The sequence below is a fragment of the Nomascus leucogenys genome, chromosome 14 (genome assembly GCF_006542625.1).
Source record: "Nomascus leucogenys isolate Asia chromosome 14, Asia_NLE_v1, whole genome shotgun sequence".
Lineage (NCBI taxonomy): Eukaryota > Metazoa > Chordata > Mammalia > Primates > Hylobatidae > Nomascus > Nomascus leucogenys.
In genome coordinates this window covers 84917839-84938869 of record NC_044394.1, presented here as the reverse complement: position 1 = coordinate 84938869, position 21031 = coordinate 84917839, and the positions used below count along the sequence as shown (strand labels likewise).

Sequence of the window (21031 nt, the reverse complement as noted above, 5' to 3'; positions counted from 1 at the left end):
CCTGGGATCAAGCGATTCTCCTGCCTCAGCCTCCTGAGTAGCTGGGACTGTAGATGCAAACCATGCCCAGCTAATTTCTAATTTTTTGTAGAGATGGGGTCTCCCCATGTTGCCCCAGCACTGGGATTCCAGGTGCGCGTCCCTGCGCCCAGCCCGGCCCTTTATCGTGTGAAGGGTTAGTGATAGACAAGGCCCCCTGTTCCTCTCACCCATCCTTGAAGCCTGAGTCCACCTGATTTCTCGTCACTCCATGGCGGGGATGGGAGGGAATGACCCGGAGTCTGAGCATCACATGGGGCTGGGTGGCTCCACCCACGCCTACATCCAGGGTCCAGAATCACAGAAGCCCCATCAGAGTCCAGGTGAAGCAGCCTGCAAGCAGGGAAGGCATCCTCCCCATGAACCGCAAGCCTGCACAGCTCTGCTGGGGAGACTGGGGCCTGTTTCCCCATCTGCACCTCGCCCCAGGGGCGAGGCCTCTCAGCACCAGTGACCCCACGAAGGTCTGGCAGATGGCCTTGGCGTCAGCATTCCAGCCCAGCTCTCCGGGCTTGGTGAGATCATAAACCTGAGGCAAGGACAGGTGGTAAAATTTCAACTTTATTTGGCCAATGTGTTCAATTCGATTGTGAAATAGAAATGCCTGAAGAACTGTCAACGTCCGAATCAGCTCCAGCATCCTTGGCCACCTCCCCACACGGGAGTCAAGGGTCCTGGTTCTGCCTCGAACAGGCCACGGGCCGCGGGCCGCGCTGTAGAGAGGCCAGTGGTCACAAACAATGAGCCCACGACAGGATGAGGAGCCCTGGCTTGAGGGAAGGGGAAGGCCCAGGCCTGTGCTGGGCCCCAGGGCTGGCAGCCACCAGCCCCTCTTCCAGGCATGGGGGACACCCTGACAGGATCTGGAAGTCTCCATTTACCCAAAAAATGCAAGAGCCATGATCAGTCATGGCAACACTGCACATGGTGCTGAGTGACCGTGTCCAGTCTGGCTCCGTCCCTCCCACACGGGGGACAAGCTTCTCCGAGGAGGCCTGGCCAAGGTGGAACAAATACCCTGATGTCGAAAAATGTCTAAAAATCCCACAAATGGAATTTTCAAAAAGAGCAGAAACCTCCCGCAGGAGGGAGGCAGCGAGACTCCGAACACTCTAGCACTCTGGACAGACCCATGTATGAAAAAGTACATCATGGTTTCAAGAAACAAGCCCCACCAGGGTAGGCTGCCTGGAGATGGATCCCTTTCCAAAAACCGAAAAGCAGAAGGAAGAGACGGGGGTGAATGGACGGTGTGTGGGGGTGAGGTGTCACTTCAGAAAGGTTCCCTGGGTTTCCGGCGACGCCCTCCTTCAAGCGAGGGCCACAGGCTTTGGGAGCGTGCGCTGCTGCTGGGTGTGCAGCCCCCGAGGGGTCTCGGCAGCGCCCGGGTCTGGCTTTCCGTATTACAGTTCATCTTTCACAGCTTTCTGATCATCATCTTCCTCCATGTCTGGCTCCTCTGCTTCTTCCAGGTCCTCGAGATCCTGGGATACAGGAAAAGGGGCAGGGGTGGGGGGGGGCAGTTTAGCTGCAACAGCTGAGGCTGCCGGCCCCCAGCACCCCACGCTGCTCACACCGGGAACTAGCCAGCCACGGTGGACATGGCCACCGGCCACTGGAGCAGCCAACCCTGATCTTTATGAGATACACAGGGGTCTTCCCAGGAAGAGTGACGCCGGGGGGATTTCTGCCTATAGCAGGATGAATCAGAGCCCCCACTGTGTCAGGAACCCTGGGAAGCCCAGCTCAGCCTTGGACCCTTCCACTGGGCATGGCAGGCGTATGTGTGCCTCCCAGCTTGGCACCATGGAGTCTACAAAGGGTCCACATCTCAGCAGGGACAACAGCCCAGTGACAGGCCACAGGCAGCACCAGGGGCTGGCCCTCCATCCCCAGCCTGGGCAGAGTGTTTCCACCTCCCACTGTGCACCAGCACTCCCAGCAGGCCCTGCCAGCCTGGGCTGACCCCGCCCTCATCTCCCTCACCATGGTCAAGCACCCCGCCCCTGCCGCATCCTCCCAACACCAGCCTTCCTGCTTCCCCGGCAGTCACCACTGCTGCTGGCCACGCATTGATGGGCAGGACTAAGCTCCCAAGGACAGACCCATGTCTGTTCCCTTGTGCCCGGGCCCCGCCAGTGGGCTGGGGATGGAGATTTGAGTCCAAGTTAGAGGCATGTGAGAAACCAGTGCCATGTGTCTGAAAAGATTTTCTAAGCAAAATTTGGTTTTTAAAGATGCCTTCAACCTCGCCCCCTAAAGAAGTGCTGGCCAGGGAGAGCTGTTTCAGCAGAGCACTGGGAGCACATCCCTTGCCCTGCTGGGCAAAGATGTGGGGCCCCAGAGCCCTGGACGCAGACGTGCCTCCAACAGCACCATTCCCATCACAAGCCAAGCCCAAGTGGGCATGTCCAATGGGGTCAAGGGGCTGAATCCCAGAGACCAGCCCAGGGCTGCGACCCCACTCACGTCATCATCCCCTGCCCCATCCTGGCCACCGCTCTCCAGGAACTTCTTAAAACCATCCAGCGTGCGTTCCCCGTTGTAATCGATGACCTGTGGAAGACAGGGATGAGTGCAGGGGCTGGTCTCGGCCCACAGCCAATCTCCCGGCATTGGCTCCTCCTCTCTAGAGAAAGGCAGAGCAGACCCGGTCCGGTGGCTCACACCTGAAATCCAGCACTTTGGGAGTTCAAAAACAGCCTAGGCAATATAGTGAGATCCCATCTCTCTCGAAAAACATAAAAAGGTGGGTGCTTCTGAAGGAGCTCCCACAGCTCTTCTTCCACCCAACTAGCCCCAGGCTCCTTCCAGACAGGCACCCAGGCTGGCGTGGGGACCACTGCTCTTCCCAGAGCCCGCCCCAGCCCCGTCTGGAGGGAAGGCGCACCGTCCTGTCGGCACTGGCAGGAAAGAACTTGAGTGTGGGGAAGCTGTGCACTTTGACGGCCTCCACCTCGTTGGCAGTTGAGTCCATCTTGGCGATGATGATGTTCTCATGGTCCTTGTACGTCTCTCCCAGTTTATCCCAAATGGGAGCCAACTGTTTGCAGTGACCACACCACGGGGCATCTGAAAAGAAGGCAGTTCTAGGGTGTGTCCTGGACACAAAGCCACTGGCAGACGCTTCCCTGGGAGTCTGCCCACCTCGCGTGTGCCCTAGTGGCACGGACCTGGGGAGCTGAAAGGGCAACACTTACAGAACTCCACGAAGACGTTCTTTTTCTCATCAAAAGCCACGTCTTCAAAGTTCTTCCCAACAAGCACCTTGACAGGCTGCTTGTCCCAGTCCTCTGGCAGCTCCTGGCTCATCAGGTGGGGCTGGAGGGCAGGCAGGGCACAGTGAGGGGCAGCGACGCCTGGGGGACCACAGAGCTCCCCAACCCTCACCTTGCCTAGGGCTGAGGTGAGCGGCTGCCCTGGGCACACCAGGATGGCAGCCGCAGATGCCGACAGTGCCAAGAATCTGGAAAGAGAAGGCTGGGCCAGTGGGCTGGGCCCAATGAGCCCACACAGGCCGCACCCTCGCCGGCCAGGTTTCCCTGAGGAGCATCTGGGCCAGCCGTGTCAACAAGAGGGCTCCTACAGGTCCCCAAGGGTGTGACAAGAATGGTGGTCTTCACGCCATCTTGGGCTCCGTCCTCTTACTCTGAAGATCTTACTTTGAGGACAAAGCCCAGGACACTGAGAGCCCAGAGACCCCAAGGTGGCGGCTCAACCTGGGAGGCAGCCCTGGCCCGGGATGCACCCACACCTTGATTTTGCCCTCCAGGAAGCGGTGACAGAACTCTGTGATCCTCTCTGCTGTCAGCTCATCCGATTCGGGCTTATACTTGGTCATCTCCTCCTCCAGGGTGATGAGGCGCACGGCCGGGCACTCTTCCTTCTTCAGGCCAAAGAACTCGAGAATGCGCTGGTTGTCGGTGTGGTCGCTGTCGATGAAGATGAACAGGATCTGGGGGAGAAAAGGAGGTTGCACAGGTGCGGGAGACGGCTGGCCTCTGCCTCCAGCCCTGACTTCCATCGGAAGGTGCGGGAGACGGCTGGCCTCTGCCTCCAGCCCTGACTTCCTTCGGAAGGTGCGGGAGACGGCTGGCCTCTGCCTCCAGCCCTGACTTCCATCGGAAGGTGCGGGAGACGGCTGGCCTCTACCTCCAGCCCTGACTTCCATCGGAAGGTGTGGGAGACGGCTGGCCTCTACCTCCAGCCCTGACTTCCATCAGAAGGTGCGGGAGACGGCTGGCCTCTACCTCCAGCCCTGACTTCCATCAGAAGGTGCGGGAGACGGCTGGCCTCTGCCTCCAGCCCTGACTTCGATTGGAAGGTGCGGGAGATGGCTGGCCTCTGCCTCCAGCCCTGACTTCGATTGGAAGGTGCGGGAGACGGCTGGCCTCTGCCTCCAGCCCTGACTTCGATTGGAAGCAGACCGTGCTCCTGGTGCCTTTTTCCTCCAACCTGGACTCTGGGGTTGCCCAACCAGACCAGCAGGTGACCAGGAGCAGAGGTCTGGCCTGGCTGGCCCCTTGCCTACATCCAGGCTGTCCTGAATCATATGCCCGGTCCGGTCCAGGAGGCGGCCTCAAGAAGGACCCACACTTCTGTCACCTCGGGAAGAGTTGTACTGTTCCCTGGCACCACCCCACGAGCCACCCAGAGGAGCAGCTCACCTTGCCCTTGAAGCTCTCGGCTGCTGTTTTGAAGTTGCTCAGTTTGCTGTCATAGTCAGACACACTCTTGGGCAAGAACAGCAGGATGTGAGTCTTGATTTCACCTCCAAAAATCTTCGGGGCTGTCTGTGTTATAAACTTAAGTTACTGGGTCTGAGTCACACACTATTAATACAGAATGTTCTCCCAACGGCCTCCAATGTCAGACGCTGGACAGCAGTGGTGACCGGGAGCCTCATGCCACCCCCAACCCACTCCTCCCCATCCCCAGCCTGGGGGCTGCAGGGCAGCAGGGGAGCCGCACCTGCTCGGTGAACTCGATGACAAGGGGCAGCTGGTTGTGTTTGATAAAGTCCAGCAGGTTCTCCTTGGTGACTTCCCCTTCAAAGTTGTTCCGGCCTTCATCAAACTGTGGACAGAAAGGGGGCCCTGACTGAGCGTTGCTGCTGGGAGCACAGCCCCTGGGCCCATGTCTCCCTGGACGTGGGAAGTCACAGCAGCCAGCAGCCCTGCCCTCCCGTGGGGTTTCGAGCCCCAGGTCCAGCAATGGGTACAGGACATGACTGTTCCTTGACAGCCAGACTGCTCCGGCCACGGCCTTATGGCTGCCAGTGAATTCAACGGCTGGTTTCACATCCACAACTCAAGCCTGGCACATGTGGTCTTCCAGCAACCCTTGAAGTGTGGGCCATCCCCAGGGCCCCCAACCTTTTCAGGGCACCCATGTGATCAAAGCTATTTTCTTAATTTATTTTTGAGACAGTATTTCTCTGTTGCCCAGACTGGAGTGCAGTGGCACGATCTTGGCTCACTGCAACTTCCGCCTCCCGGGTTCAAGTGATTCTCCTGCCATAGCCTCCCGAGTAGCTAGGACTACAGGCGCCCGCCAGCACACCTGGCTAATTTTTTTTTTTTTTGTATTTTTAGTCGAGATGGGTTTTTTTTTTTTTTTTTTTTTTTTTTACCATGTTGGCCACGAAGGTCTCAATCTCTTTTTTTTTTCTTTCTTTTGGTGACGGAGTCTTGCTCTGTCGCCCAGGCTGGAGTGCAGTGGCATGATCTCCACTCGCTGCAAGCTCCGCCTCCCGGATTCAAGCCATTCTCCTGCCTCAGCCTCCCAAGTAGCTGGGACTATAGGCGCCCGCCACTACTGGCTAATTTTTGGTATTTTTAGTAGAGATGGGGTTTCACCATGTTAGCCAGGATGGTCTCGATTTCCTGACCTTGTGATCCACCCGCCTCGGCCTCCGAAAGTGCTGGGATTACAGGCGTGAGCCACCGCGCCCGGCTGGTCAAAGCTATTTTCACACTCACACTTCTCTGGCCTCTGCCTTTTCACTCTCCCTCTCACGTGCTGCGGCACAGAGCCACAGAGGCTGCTGGGTGCATGGTGTCGCAAGAGCAGGAGGGCAGGAGAGGAGAATCCTGCTGGAGGAATCTAAAACACCACTCAGCACTAAATTGTTTTTGTCTGGGAAAAACTAGTTTCCATAAAGATGTGATTTATGATAACATGTAATGGGATTGTTATTCTTTTAAAGTAAATTTGGCCACAGTGGCTCAGGCCTGTAAGCCCAGCATTTTGGGAGGCCAAGATGGGTGGATGGCTTGAGGCCAGGAGTTCAAGACCAGCCTGGCCAACATGGTAAAGCCCCATCTCTACTAAAAATACAAAAATAAGCTGGGCGTGGTGGCGGGCACCTGTAATCCCAGGTACTTGGGAGGCTGAGGTTGCAGTGAGCCAAGATTGCACCATTGCACTCCAGTCTGGGCAACAAGAGCGAAACTCTGTCTCAAAAAGAGGCCAGGTGCAGTGGCTCACACCTGTAATCCTAGCAGTTTGGGAGGCTGAGGCAGGTGGATCACTTGAGCTCACGAGTTCGAGACTAGCCTGGCCAACATGGTGAAACCTCGACTCTACCAAAAATACAAAAAATTAGCTGGGTGTGGTGGTGCGCACCTGTAATCCCAGCTGCTCGGGAGACTGAGGCAGGAGAATCACTTGAACCCAGGAGGTGGAGGTTGCAGTGAGCCAAGATCGTGCCACTGCACTCCAGCCTGGGCAACAGAGCCAGACTGTCTCAAAAAAATATATATATAAAAATCAGGCCGGGGGCGGTGGCTCACGCCTATAATCCAGCACTTGGGGGCGAGGGGGGGACGAGGTCAGGAGATCGAGACCATCCTGGTACACGGTGAACCCGCTCTACTAAAATACAAAAAGTAGCCGGGCGGTGGCAGGCCTGTAGTCCAGCTACGGGAGGCTGAGGCAGGAGAATGGCGTGAACCGGGAGGCGGAGATTGCAGTGAGCCAAGATAGCCACTGCACTCCAGCCTGGCGACAGAGCAAGACTCCATCTCAAAAAAAAAAAAAATAAAAAAAATAAAATAAAAATAAAAATCAGTTGGGTGTTGTGGCACCTGCCTGTAATCCCAGCTACTCAGGAGGCTGAGGCAGGAGGATTGCTTGAGTCTGGGAGGTAGACATTGCAGTGAGATCGCACCACTGCACTCCAGCCTGGGTGATAAGAGTGAAACAGGCCAGGCATGGTGGCTCACGCCTGTAATCCTAGTACTTTGGGAGGCTGAGGCGGGCGGATCACCTGAAGCCAGGAGTTTCAGAGCAGCCTAGTCCAACATGGTAAAACTTCATCTTTACTAGAAATACAAAAATTAGCTGGGCGTGGTGGCGGGTGCCTGTAATCCCAGCTACTTGGGAGGCTGAGGCAGGAGAATTGCTTGAACCCAGGAGGCGGAGGTTGCAGTGAGCCAAGATCGTGCCACTGCATTCAAGCCTGGCGACAGAGCGTGACTCCATCTCAAAAAATAAACAATAAAAATAAAGAGAAAAAAAACCATTTTTTACATTCTTAGTTCTAATTTCTAATGCAACAGATCCTGAAAGGTGCAATCCACGTGCCCGTAAGGCTCTGGGACCCCTAATAATGCACGGCAGCTTCAGGGAGTCCTAAGGCCACAAGATGGAGAGGATGTGGCGGCCCAACCACGAGGGGTCAGCCTGCAGCTGAGGATGCGGCCTCGGCTCAGGCTCAGAGAGGCGCCCCTATGCTGAGGCTCTTCAAGTGAGAATTTCGGGTGAGCCTTCCATCATTCCCCCTGAACTACTTTCTATTTTTAAAATTTATTTTATTATTTTTTGAGATGGGACTTTTGCTATTGTCACCCAGGCTGGAGTGCAATGGCGTGATCTCGGCTCACTGCAACTTCCACCTCCCGAGTTCCAGCGATTCTCCTGCCTCAGCCTCCTGAGTAGCTGGAATTACAGGCATGCGCCAGCACGCCTGGCTAATTTTTGTATTTTTAGTAGAGACAGGGTTTTACCATGTTGGCCAGGCTGGTCTTGAACTCCTGACCCCAGGTGATCCACTTGCCTCGGCCTCCTAAAGTGCTGGGATTATAGATGTGAGCCACTGAGCCCGGCCCGAACCATTTTATTTTTTTTTTTGAGTTTCACTCTAGTTGCCCAGGCTGGAGTGCAGTGGCAGGATCTCGGCTCACTGCAACCTCTGCCTCCCGGGTTCAAGCGATTCTCCTGCCTCTGCCTCCCAAGTAGCTGGGATTACAGGGATGCGCCACCATGCTTGGCTAATTTTGTATTTTTAGTAGAGATGGGGTTTCTCCATGTTGGTCAGGCTGGTCTTGAACTCCCGACCTCAGGTGATCGGCCTGCCTCGGCCTCCCAAAGTGCTGGAATTACAGGCGTGAGCCACTGCACCTGGCCCGAACTATTTTTTTTTTTAAATTTATTTATTTATTTTATTTTATTTATTTTGAGACTGAGTTTTGCTCTTGTTTCCTTGGCTAGAGTGCAATGGCACAATCTCGATCTTGCCTCATTGCAACCTCCGCCTCCCGGGTTCAAGTAATTCTCCTGCCTCAGCCTCGCAGGTAGCTGGGATTACAGGCATGAACCAACACGCCTGGCAAATTTTGTGTTTTTATTAGAGATGGGGTTTCTCCACGTTGGTCAGGCTGTTCTCAAGCTCCTGACCTCAGGTGATCTGCCCGCCTTGGCCTCCCAAAGTGCTGAGATTACAGGCGTGAGCAATCCGCATCCAGCCAAAAAAATTTTATTTTATTTTTATTTTTTGTAGAGACGGTCTTACTATGTTGCCCAGGCTGGTCTCAGACTCCTGGCCTCAAGCAATCCTCTTGCCTCAGCCTCCCCGAGTGCTGGGATCACAGGTGTGAGCCACCGAGCCTGGTCCCCTCAAACCTTTTTTTTTTTTTTTTTTTTTGAGACAGAGTCTGGCTCTGTCCCCCAGGCTGGAGTGCAGTGGCACCATCTCGGCTCACTGCAAGCTCTTCCTCCCTGGTTACGCCATTCTCCTGCCTCAGCCTCCCGAGTAGCTGGGACTACAGGCGCCTGCCACCATGCCCTGCTAATTTTTTTGTATTTTTAGTAGAGACAGGGTTTCACGATGTTGGCCAGGATGGTCTCGAACTCCTGACTTTGTGATCCGCCCACCTCAGCCTCCCAAAGTGCTAGGATTACAGGCTTGAGCCACCGCGCCCGGCCCCCTTTTTTTTTTTTTTTTTTTTTTTTTGAGACACAGTCTTGCTCTGTCGCCTACGCTGGAGTGCAGTGGCGCAATCTCAGCTCACTGCAACCTCCGCCTCCTGAGTTCACGCCATTCTCCTGCCTCAGCCTCCTGAGTAGCTGGGACTACAGGTGCCCGCCACCACACCCAGCTAATTTTTTGTATTTTTAGTAGAGATGGGATTTCACCGTGTTAGCCAGGATGGTCTCAATCTCCTAACCTCGTGACCCACCAACCTCAGCCTCCCAAAGTGCTGGGATTACAGGCGTGAGCCACCGCGCCCGGCCCCCTCAAACTTCTTAAATGAGACTTGGGGAAATAAATCACGCATCCTTTCTCTCTGGCCATTTCCATGTATGCGTCCTCAGAGTAACTTGGAGACCAGGTGCCACTTCCTGCTCTTGTGCATGCTGTGCCTGGGCCACCCTGACCTGGCCTCACTGGCAAAGAGCTGATGCTAAATCAGGACACAAGCACCAACCACCCTTCCCGAGCCCGAGGGGCAGAGGCTTCTAAGCCTGCTACCTCTTCCCCAGAGGGGCAAAGGTGGATAAGAAGAGGCAGAAAAGCCAAGGTCAGGAGGCCCTTGGAGGCAATCCTTTGGAACATGAGCTGCTGATCACAGCCGGGCTCCCAATGGCACTGGTGGTCTCGCACTGTGCCCAGGAGTAACGCTAGGCCGCAACTGCAGGCAAACAGAAAATCCCCCCACCCCTGCGAAACAATGTCTCCAGCTCCCTCCAGAGTGTCAGACGCTGCCTACACCATCTCATGCCAAGACGCCAGGAGGAGACGCTGCCGCAGCTGTCCCAGGGCTGCCATCGTTTCAGCAGAGATGCCACACCACACTCAATCACGGTCTACTGTGGGAAGGGAAACTGGTCCACTTAGCAGGGCACAGCGGCAGGAGGCCAGCCCTGCCAGGCCACAGTGACCCATAGCATAGAAAGGCCCAATGCAGGCCGGGTGATATGGCTCACGCCTGTAACCCCAATGTTTTTGCAGGCCGAGGCAGGAGGATTGCTTGAGCTCAGAAGTTCGAGACCAGCCTGGGCAACACGGTGAAACCCCATTTCTACAAAAGTATTAAAAAATAGCCAGGTGCGGTGGCGCACACCTGTGGTCCCAGCTACTCAGGAGGCTGAGGTGGGAGGACTACTTGAGCCCAGGAGGTCGAAGCGGCAGTGAACTGTGATTGTGCCACCGCACTCCAGCCTGGTAACAGAGCGAGACCCTTTCTCAAACAACAACAGTAACAGGCCCAGTGCTGCCGGCTGGTGAAGAAAAAATGAAATATCAGAAGCTCTCACACCCACGGTGCCAGTGACCAGCAGCCCCCGCAGAGGCTTTCCTGGGTTGCAGTGCCTGCTAGGGAAGGAAGGGAAGAGCAGGCCACACAGGAGCACCCTACTCAGCCAGGCTGCCCACTGTAGCCACTGCACACATGAGAAGGCCTCACTCACTTTGAGGGATGGGGGTTAACAGCCTGGCGGAAAAGGAACAAGTTGGACTCATCCTCTCAGCTGTGGGGTGAGCTCTGACTTCCAGGGCAGCCCCTACCGCGTGCACCAGACAGGGGGCCGGGCTTCTGCCTGGAGCTGCCTGCAACGACCATGTTCACCATCACAGACACCTAGGCCACCTTCGGTGGGCAAGAAAGCGCCACCCATCAACTGGCATCAAACCCAAGTGGGGTTGTCTGTACCCAGCTCTAGTGGACTCCAGAGAATGGAGGCAGAACGGCAACCTGTGGGGAGCCCACATGGATGGCCACGTGTGAACCTTGGCAGGCAAGAGCAACGAAACCACCCTCCCAGCCTTCGCAGACACACAATCACCAAACTGTCCAGAGTCACAGCGGCCACTGCAGACATCCAGGGCACTGAAGGAGCTGTGGGCTGTGTGACGAAACAGGGTTCGCAAGTTTCGTGGGCCCTGGAGAAAGTCTCCCCCAGAACCCAAGTTTCAGAACAAGACTTGGAACTTTTTCTTTAATAAAAGCTCTAAAAAGACCTTTGGTTCCCTCAACTTTATCCAACACTTCACTGGCTTTTTCTAGTCAGATGTTTAATTTTCTGGGCACCTTGCAATGGCAATTGACTAATTTAGCAACTCTCTTCCCTTCAGGGAACATCAAGAGAATGTCTCCTGGCAAAGAGCATCTACTGTCTTGAATTATCTTGAGGAAGTGGCTGCAAAAACAGCTAAATGACAAGAACAAGAACATGGAAGCATGCCATCCTGACCCACCCGCACCACCGCGCTCCAGGAAGCTGGCTCTACCCTCCCTCCTGCCTGGTCCCAGGGAGTGCTGGATGCTCAGTGCTTACTACAGAAAGTGAATGGGTCGGTGGCTCACACCTGTAATCCCAGCACTTTGGGAGGCCAAGGCAGGCGGATCACGAAGTCAGGAGATCGAGACCATCCTGGCTAACACGGTGAAACCCCGTCTCTACTAAAAATACAAAAAAATTAGCTGGGTGTGGTGGCGGGCGCCCTGTAGTCCCAGCTACTTGGGAGGCTGAGGCAGGAGAATGGCATGAACCCGGGAGACTGAGCTTGCAGTGAGCGGAGATCGCGCCACTGCACTCCAGCCTGGGCGACACAGAGAGACTCTGTTTCAAAAAAAGAAAAAGAAAAAAAAGAAAGTGAATGGGTTCCTCATGTCCAAAACCACTCAGCCCCAATCCTAGAGGCTGCCCCTCTGACCGTTTGCCTTATGATGCTGCTGTCTAAAAGGTTCTTCTTCTCCCTTCTGGAAATGACACAGGACAGGAGCTGAAGGTCCGACTGCCCCCGGCCGCCCTCCTGCCCCTCACTCCCCAGGTCCCTCCTCTCCCGAGACTTTCTCTCCTATCCACACTACCCTGGCTCTAAGCGGCACAAACCCACGATCACCCACATCCAGGTTCAGCTGTCCCTAGAGCACAAGTGTGTGGCCCCAGCCCCACCTGCCTGGTGACCGAGAAAAGAGACAATAGAAACCCACAGGCCCCATCATGATGCTGTGCAAACAAGGACCCTGCTGTGTCCTGGTAACGGGGAGAGGCGGCTAAGAGGCCACACTGTCCAGGAGCCCTTCCCCAGGAGAAGGACAGTGGGATCAGGACGGCAGTTTTCAAAGTGGATCTTTAGGAGTCATAATGCCCTTGGGGCCGAGGGGCACACGAAGTATGGGTGCCAGTTGGGTGGGAACATGCCCAGAGAGCCAATACTCCAGACCTCTGGGTGAGGAAAAGGTTCTGGAAATAGGAGGGATGCTGCATGACGCTCTGAATGTAATTAATGCTTTAAAATAGTTAAGGCACGGCTGGGCGCGGTGGCTCACGCCTGTAATCCCATCATTTTGGGAGGCTCAGGCAGGCAGACCACTTGGAGCTCAGCAGTTCAAGACCAGCCTGGACAACACAGCAAAATCCCATGTCTACCAAAAAATACAAAAACTTAGCCAGGCGTGGTGGCACATGCCTGTAGTTCCAGCTACTCGGGAGGCTGAGGTTAGAGGATCACTTGAGCCTGAGAAGCAGAAGTTGCCGTGAGCTGAGAATGCACCACTGCACTCCAGCCTGGGAGGCAGAGTGAGAAACCCCATCTCAAAAAAAAAAATGGGGCCAGGCGTGGTGGCTCACATCTGTAATCCCAGCACTTTGGGAGGCTGAGGTGGGTGGATCACAAGGTCAAGAGATTGAGACCATCCTGGCCAACATGGTGAAACCCCATCTCTACTAAAACAAAAATTAGCTGGGCATGGTGGTGCACGCCTGTAGTCCCAGCTACTTGGGAGGCTGAGGCAGGAGAATCACTTCAACCCAGGAGGCAGAGGGTGCAGTGAGCCGAGATCGTGCTACTCCACTTCAGCCTGGTGACAGAGCAAGACTCCGTCTCCAAAAAAAAAAAAAAAGGGGGGGGGGGGCAAATGTTGTTACATGTTTTATCATAATTGGAAAAAAAAACAAAAGCTAACACTCAAAGGCAGCTCTTCTGAGGTGGCTGTGGCAGGAGAGTGGCCAGAGGGCCCACAGCTGAATGTGAAGGCCACAGGCATCAGTGCCTCCTACACCCCAACTTGGCAAAGCTGCAGAACATACCTATTGGGCCAAAGGTGCCAGGAGCAAGGTTCCCTTAACGATAAGGAGAGCAACGCCACCCTCTGCAGACCAACCCCGGAACTAACCTGGGCAGAGCTGCCTGGGGCCACTCACCTTCTTAAAGAGGACAACCCCATCTTTGTCGAGCTGGTATTTCGAGAACACGTCACTGTTGGAAGTGATCCCAAATGGTATGTCATCGATGGCTTCTGCTGCCTGCAAGAACTGCTTGGCAGAGTCCGACTCCATGTCCTGAATGAGGAGGGAGAAGCAGATGTAGTCACGATCCCACAGCACCAAGCAGTAAGGCAGACCCTGTAGTGCCCAGGCCAGGGGGGACACGTGCAGAACTGCCAGCCGCAGGCTGTGGACCCCTCCTCAATGGATGACAGAAGGAAGGAAGACTGGAATAATGCTCTGGTCTCTACCTTGAAGAAGCCGATGACAGCCACCTCGCTGGACTCCACCAAGGACTCTGCAGCTGCGCCGTCAGGCAGGGTGGTGGCAGCCGGGCCCGTGCGCTTCTTCAGCCAGTTCACGATGTCATCGGCCTCTCTGCCAGCTAACCCCAAACAAATGTAGGTTCCACTCTCAAACAGGGAGTGCCGCTTGCCCTGCCGGGCCTGTTCCTGTCTCTGCTCTCTGCCAGCCAGGCTCAGGACACCTGAATCAACCTAAGCAAGATGCTCTCCCACCATGGAAGAGGTCTGGTGCCGTCTGCCCGCCTCCTCAACCCCTGTGTACATGAGACTGTGGTTGTGTTTATGGGGAGTGGAGAGGGAAGAGGGTGATTCTGTCTCTGAATAACAAGATCACAAACCCATTTTTTTTCTCTGATCTCTCTGCATTTTCTTTTGACACAGGGGCTCACTCTGTTACCCAGCTGGAGGGTAGTGGCAGGATCTTGGCTCACTGCACCCTCCACCCACTGGGCTCAAGCAATCTTCCCAACCTCAGCCTCACGAGTATCTGGGGTACAGGTGCATGCTACCACACCCAGCTCATTTTTGTATTTATTGTAGAGACGGGGTTTTGCCATGTCACCCAGGCTGGTCTTTAACTCCTGTGCTCAAGCAGTTTGCCCACCACGACTTCGCAAAGTGCTGGGATTACAGGCATGAGCCACCAATCCCAGCCTTTTTTTTTTGGAAGATAGGGTCTTGCTCTGTCACCCAGGTTAGAGTGCAGTGGCATGATCATGGCTCACTGCAACCTCGAACTTCTGGGCTCAAGCAATCCTCCTACCTCAGGCTCCCAAGTAGCTGGGACCACAGACATGTGCCACTACACCCAACTTTTTTTTTTTTTTTTGAGACGGAGTTTCGCTCTTGTTGCTCAGGCTGGAGTGCAATAGTGTGATCTCGGCTCACTACAACCTCCACCTCCCGGGTTCAAGCAATTCTCCTGCCTTACCCTCCCGAGTAGCTGGGATTATAGGTGCCCGCCACCATGCCCGGCTAATTTTTATATTTTTAGTAGAGATGGGGTTTCACCATATTGGCCAGGCTGGTCTCGAACTCCTGACCTCAGGTGATCCACCCGTCTCAGCCTCCCAAAGTGCTGGGATTACAGGCATAAGCCACCGCGCCCAGCCTGTCCTCTGCGTTTTCTAAATTTTCTTTGACATGTACATCCATCAAACACACATGGTCTCACCCAGGACTCTGACAGCAGGCCTCATCTTAGAGAGGTGGACAGTAACTCAAAACTCAGTGCCAGTTTTTCTACCTATGGGAACAGGCTGACACCTAGCCCACCTAACTCCCGCCTCCTAACTTATCCCAGGCATTTCAGGAGTTCTCGCCAATGGCCCACCCTACATGCCTCCCAGACCAGGAAGAAGATGACACACTTTTATGCCACCAAAGGCAGTCACCTGACAAGGAAGAAACCTACTCCTCCTGGGAGACTGAGGCTAAGGAATGATGACCCTTTCCCTCCTAGAACTTGACTCCCTGGTCCGAATGGGGAAAACCCCACTCAGATGTAGAAGGATTCTGCCAGTGCTAACGAGACGGTCACCAGTGACAAGTGGATTTAGGAGTGCTCATCTCATCTGCAAACCTGAGTGTTAGTGACAGAACCACGGTTGACTTTTGACAGAGCACTTCCCGTTCCAAAAGTGAACATGAGTAAAAAACGAGAACATCAATCACACCTGTAATCCTAGCACTCTGGGAGGCCAAGGCGGGTGGATCACGAGGTCAAGAGATCGAGACCATCCTGCCCAACATGGTGAAACCCCGTCTCTACTAAAAATACAAAAATTAGCCAGGCATGGTGGTGCACACCTGTAGCCCCAGCTACTCAGGAGGCTGAGGCAGAGAATCACTTGTACCCGGGAGGCGGAGGTTGCAGTGAGCAGAGATCGCACCACCGCACTCCAGCCTGGGACAGAGCGAGACTGTCTCAAAAAAAAAAAAAACAAAGGAAACATCAAAACAGTCAAGTGAGAAGCAACCACAGAGTTGCTGCCACTAGAACAGGACAGGGCACACCTGCTTAAGGGGACAACCCTGCTAACACTGGAATGAGCTGCTTTTGGGCTACCCATCATGTGCATGTGACATGCCACAGAATTGGTTTTATAAACGAGTTTTCTTTTGCCACAGTCACTGATTTGGCTACACAGGGGCTCGGCCTCCACTAAGGCAGCTTCAGAGGCAGACGAGCAGCTGAGGGCCTGTGCTACAGACGGAGTGGGGTGGGCTTGGATTCGAGGTCTGCTACCGACAGGCGCGATGCCGTTACTCAGCTGCTCCAAGCCTCAGCCCTTTGTCTGGGAAAAGCCTGCCTCACAGAGAGGATGCAAGGAGAAATCACGCAAGCACGTGACGTGGCAGCTGGCATGCTACAAACAATAGCTAGCAGGTGTCACCCCGAGAGCTATAGCTATGCTGCTGCTCCTAGGAACAGGGGCAGCACAAACAGCCCATGTGGCCAGAAAGGCACCAGTCTCCCTCTCCTCGATGGTCAGTCTCCAAACAGACCTCAGCCAGCCACCCCCAGGATGGCACCAGACAAGACAGGTTCTCCATTCGAAGGTTCTTCCAGGATGAAAACTTTCCTCACAGGACCCTCAGGGCACAAGTGGACAGACAACCCGGCCTGAGGAACGGGATCCCTCCAAGCCTCTGGAACCCGGCCTCCCCACCGCTCAGACAGCTGCCCACGCCCTTCCAAGTCGGCAGGCCAGTCCCTCTCTAAAGACAGTTCAAGGGCAGTGCGACAGCCACACCTGTATATTCCTTTGGGGAAGCCGTATCTCCATTCTTGAAGAACTTGATGGTGGGATAGCCGCGCACGCCGTATTGCTGGGCCAGGTCAGACTCCTCCGTGGCGTCCACCTTGGCCAACCTGATCTCGGAACCTTCTGCCTTCAGCTTCCCAGCGGCTTTGGCATACTCAGGGGCCAGAGCCTTGCAGTGGCCACACCAAGGGGCATCTGGAAGCGGAAATGAGATGCTAGAAAGCAGCCTTGATCCCTCGGCAGTGCTTCCCTTTTTCCTCTGGCATTTCCTTTCATAAAAACCTTATCTACTCACCAAGATAACCCCTCCTAACGCACAAGGCTGAGCTGATAGCCTGGTGTTCTTGGGCAGTATCAGGACAGAGGCCGTGAACGACAAACTACCACCAACCAACACCAGCCCCCACTCTGCTAGGTCACCATCAGCACAGCAAGACAAACCTTTCAATGGCTGCTGACTTTTTATTACCTGCAGGCAACTAAGGCAAGGGTCTCCCTAGAATTTCCCTTTAAGACTACAGACAAAAGTGAAGAAGTGGACGTGGCGGCCTGTACCAGCACTAGCTGTGAGTATGAGATGCACATCCGTGCACACAGGCCCCGAGTTGCTTAGGGTGAGGGAATAAGACGATCTGTCAACAGAGTTAGCAACTGTGTCGGGCACAAGATTCCCACCCCAGGGACAGAGCTCAAATCCTTATGGACATGAGGAAGGCTTGGGATTCTCGTCTGAGACACCATCGGAAGGACTGCTGTGGCAAGCTGAAGGTGGGATGGGCAGGAGCGGGGCGCCTTCCGGGTCGGCCCCCGGGGAGGACTCGGCAAGGCTGGACACTGGCTTGCTCTGTTTGCTCACACAGGTCGATCCTGTTCTTCTTGCACTAACAGGAAGATCCTGCCGTGCGCAGGGCGGGCACCGGGACGGCCCCCCGGCTCCCAGCCTGGCTCTCACCCCCAAGGAGCCCCGGACATGGCCCCCAGGGCGGGCAGGAAGGGAGCCCTTCAGTCCCGGGCGCGCCGGGGGTCCCGGCCCCGGGGGCTGCCGGGCCGTGCCTGCATCCCAAGAGCCTGGCCCAGCGGCCCCGAGCCCCGCCCGCCCGCCAGGCCCGGCGCTCACAGAACTCCACCAGCAGGTACTTGTGGGCCGCCAGCGCCTCCGCGAAGTTGCTTTTCCGCAGCACCAGGACGTGGTCCTCCTCCTCGGGGGCGTCGGCGCACACCAGGGCGGCCACGGCCAGGCACAGCAGAGCACGGCGCAGCATGCCGGACACGGAGCAGGAGGGGCGCTTCGGTTGGCGCCGCCGGGACAGCGGGGGCAACGAGAACGCGCGCTGGTCCCGGCCTCGCCTTTATAAATCCTGGGTCCGGGGCGCGCCTGCCCCCCCCCCCCGCCCGCGCGCGCTGGCCGCGGCGCGCACGCGCCCCTGGGGCCTACCTTCGATTGGCCGGCGGACTTCGAGGCTCGTCTTTGCCCCTCTCGGATTGGACACTCACACTAGGCCTGGCCCCGGATTCGGAAACGTTTCTGAGGGCTCCCTGGCCTTCGCCCGGGATTGGCCGAGGACCTCGCGCTCGCTGTCTTTCTTAGCCTCTCATTGGCTCCCGACGAGAACTTTTTCTGCCTTGGCTTCTAATTGGTGGCTTTCGACTACATCTTCCACGGGTCTGAAATGGCTGCCACTTTCGGTAGCCCGGGCTCTGCGCCTCCTGATTGGCCAAGGGATGCGCGCACTCTGCGCGTTCCTTCGTCGAACGTGGCAGTGGGGCGGAGTTCCCGGTCTAGGGGCGGAGCTGCGGCTGCGCCTCCGAAACCTCTCGTGTTGCATTCTGACTGGACCGCGTACCCAACTGGCACGCCCCCCGGACCCCGGGCCGGAAGCTGGGGTGACGCAATTTCCGGCGCGCGTGTCAAGCGTGCGGCGGCAGCCCTGGAAGGTGGGGTCGGCCCTCCGGGGGCGGCGGTGGGTTCGGTGTGTGATAGCCGGCCCGGTCCGACGCGCTCCGCGAGGCCACGCGAGACACCCACCGAGGCATGGCGGCAGGGCCTGGGCACGGGAATCGTGCGCACAGGGCGAGGAACCCTCGGAGGGGATGAGAGCACAGGGCGGGGGTTAGGAGAATGGGGCTGGAGAGACGGGCGGGAGGGGCGGGAACTGGGCGCCTGGGACCTGCCGGCTCCCAAGCCCCAGGAAGACGCTGCCCATGCGTGGAGCGGCCGCAGGAAAGGTACTCCCGGCTAAGGCCTTCAGGGAGCGGCCCTTTTCCCTGTGCGATCTCTTCCCTCCTTTCCCACGGGTTGCCAAATCCTGTGACGCTGCCCCTACTCTGGTGCTTCTCAGATGCTATGGTCGGCTTAGGAGACCTCGCAGCCGTTACACAGCTGTGGAAATACCCTGGGCGCTGGGCGCTGCTTCACTCCGAAGGCAGCAGCTGGGTTTACCTCCCGACTCGACCCGCCACCGAGGCTCCTGAGCACTTGAAATGTGGCCAGTCCACCCGAGACGGGCTGTGAGTGCGCAATGCACATTAAACTTCTAACACTGAGTGTGCGGGGCCGGGTGCGGTGGCTCACGCCTGTAATCCCAGCACTTTGGAAGGCCGAGGCGGGCGGATCACGAGGTCAGGAGTTGGAGACCAGCCTGATCAACATGGTGAAACCCAGTCTCTACTAAAAATACAAGAATTAGCCAGGCCTGGTGGCGCGTGCCTGTAATCCCAGCTACTCGGGAGGCTGAGGCAAGAGAATCGCTTGAACCCAGGAGGCAGAGGTTGCAGTGAGCCGAGATAGTGCCATTGCACTCCAGCTTGGGCAACAGAGCGAGACTCTGTCTCAAAAAAAAAAAAAAAAAAAAAAAGACTGTGCGTGTAGGGGCTGGGGGACAGAAGGTACGGTATTTCGTTAATAGCTCTACATTGACTACTACATGTTGAAATACTCTGTATGCATACGTTGGATTACATAATAATATTGAGGCCAGGTGCTGTGTGGCTCACTCCTGTAATCCCACCACTTTTGGAGACCGAGGCAGGAGGATCCCTTCAGCCCAGGAGTTCGAGACCAGCCTGAGCAGCATAGTGAGACCCCCGTCTCTACAAAAAATAAAAAAATTAGCCAGGCGCGGTGGTGTGCACCTGTGGTCCCAGCTACTTGGGAGGCGGAGGTGGGAGAATCCCTTGAGCCCAGGAGGCTGAGGCTGCGGTGAGCCATGATCCCACCACTGCACTCCAGCCTGGGCGACAGATCGACACCCTATCTAATTTTTGTATTTTTAGTAGAGACAGGGTTTTACCATGTTGGCCAGGCTGGTCTCGAACTCCTGATGTCAGGTGATCCACCTGCCTTGGCCTTCTAAAGTGTTGACATTACAGGCGTGAGCCACCGCACCAGGCCTCCTCTTTTATCTTTTTTTTTTTTGAGAAGGAGTCTCGCTCTTTCACCCAGGCTGGGGTGCAGTGGCGCGATCTCGGCTCACTGCAGGCTCCGCCCCCTGGGGTTCACGCCATTCTCCTGCCTCAGCCTCCCGCGTAGCTGGGACTACAGGCGCCTGCCACCTCGCCCGGCTAATTTTTTGTATTTTTAATAGAGACAGGGTTTCACTGTGTTAGCCAGGATGGTCTCGATCTCCTGACCTCGTGATCCGCCCGCCTCGGCCTCCCAAAGTGCTGGGATTACAGGCGTGAGCCACGGCGCCCGGCCTCTCTTTTATCTTTTAACGTGGCTTTTAGAAACTTTAAAATTACATAGATTGTCTGCATTTTGTTACTGTTGGACACTGGCAGCCTTCCCTCTCCCTCACTGCCTGGCATGTGCTGCTCTTCTTTTCCCCAGGTGCCTGCCCTCTCCGTTCCTCCTCACTTTCCTCCGCTGGGAATCGGCACCACCACTGATTTTAAAGTTGAAACTTGTCAGGCAAAACGGAGGTACTCCCACGTTAAATGTATACACGTTGACTGCAATAGCATCCTGACTTTTGAAATGGCAAAACGTAGAGCAAGTTGCTTTTGTACTTTGAGAGTTTCTGTTTGTTGATCAGTTGTTCCTGAGAACATGCTTCTCCTTCCCACAGGGAACTCCCTCCACTAGAATACGAGTTCTTTGTGGTCAAGACTGGGTCCCCTGTGCCCCTTCCCCCAGTGCCAGCGGAGCAAAGGTCAGTCAGCAGCATAAGTTGTACCTGCTGGGAGAACTGTCTGCTTCCTCTGGGTGACTTTTCCGGCCTGGAAGGAATATGATTATGTGCCTCCCTGAGCACTGGCCTGGAGCCCACTCAGGAAACACCATCTCTTCATAAATCATTTTGGTTGCAGGCATTGTCCCTTCTGCTCTCTGGACGATGGAAATTGCTTCAGGTCGCTGCACTGTCTTCCAACGTTTTTGTGGTTGCCATGAACTGTTGTACAGACCACAATTTGGGGCCTGAGACA

General features: G+C 55.7%; 1 protein-coding gene and 1 long non-coding RNA gene across 2 annotated transcripts; one reads left to right on the top strand and one right to left on the bottom strand.

Annotated features, from left to right (window-relative positions):
- Positions 1-580: 580 nt before the first annotated feature.
- On the bottom strand, positions 581-18096 carry P4HB (prolyl 4-hydroxylase subunit beta). Its single transcript, XM_030828309.1, has 11 exons — positions 17724-18096; positions 16595-16801; positions 13785-13918; positions 13471-13608; positions 5011-5115; positions 4707-4832; positions 3794-3994; positions 3240-3360; positions 2930-3111; positions 2509-2595; positions 581-1523 (listed from the first exon to the last, which is right to left on the bottom strand). The coding sequence occupies exons 1-11, from the start codon at positions 17866-17868 to the stop codon at positions 1443-1445; spliced, it is 1527 nt and encodes a 508-aa protein (XP_030684169.1). The 5' UTR covers positions 17869-18096; the 3' UTR covers positions 581-1442.
- A 436-nt stretch (positions 18097-18532) lies between these two features.
- Positions 18533-20605, top strand: LOC115838397. Its single transcript, XR_004033408.1, has 2 exons — positions 18533-19114; positions 20436-20605. It is a non-coding gene; the product is annotated as an uncharacterized LOC115838397 (long non-coding RNA).
- Positions 20606-21031: the final 426 nt, after the last annotated feature.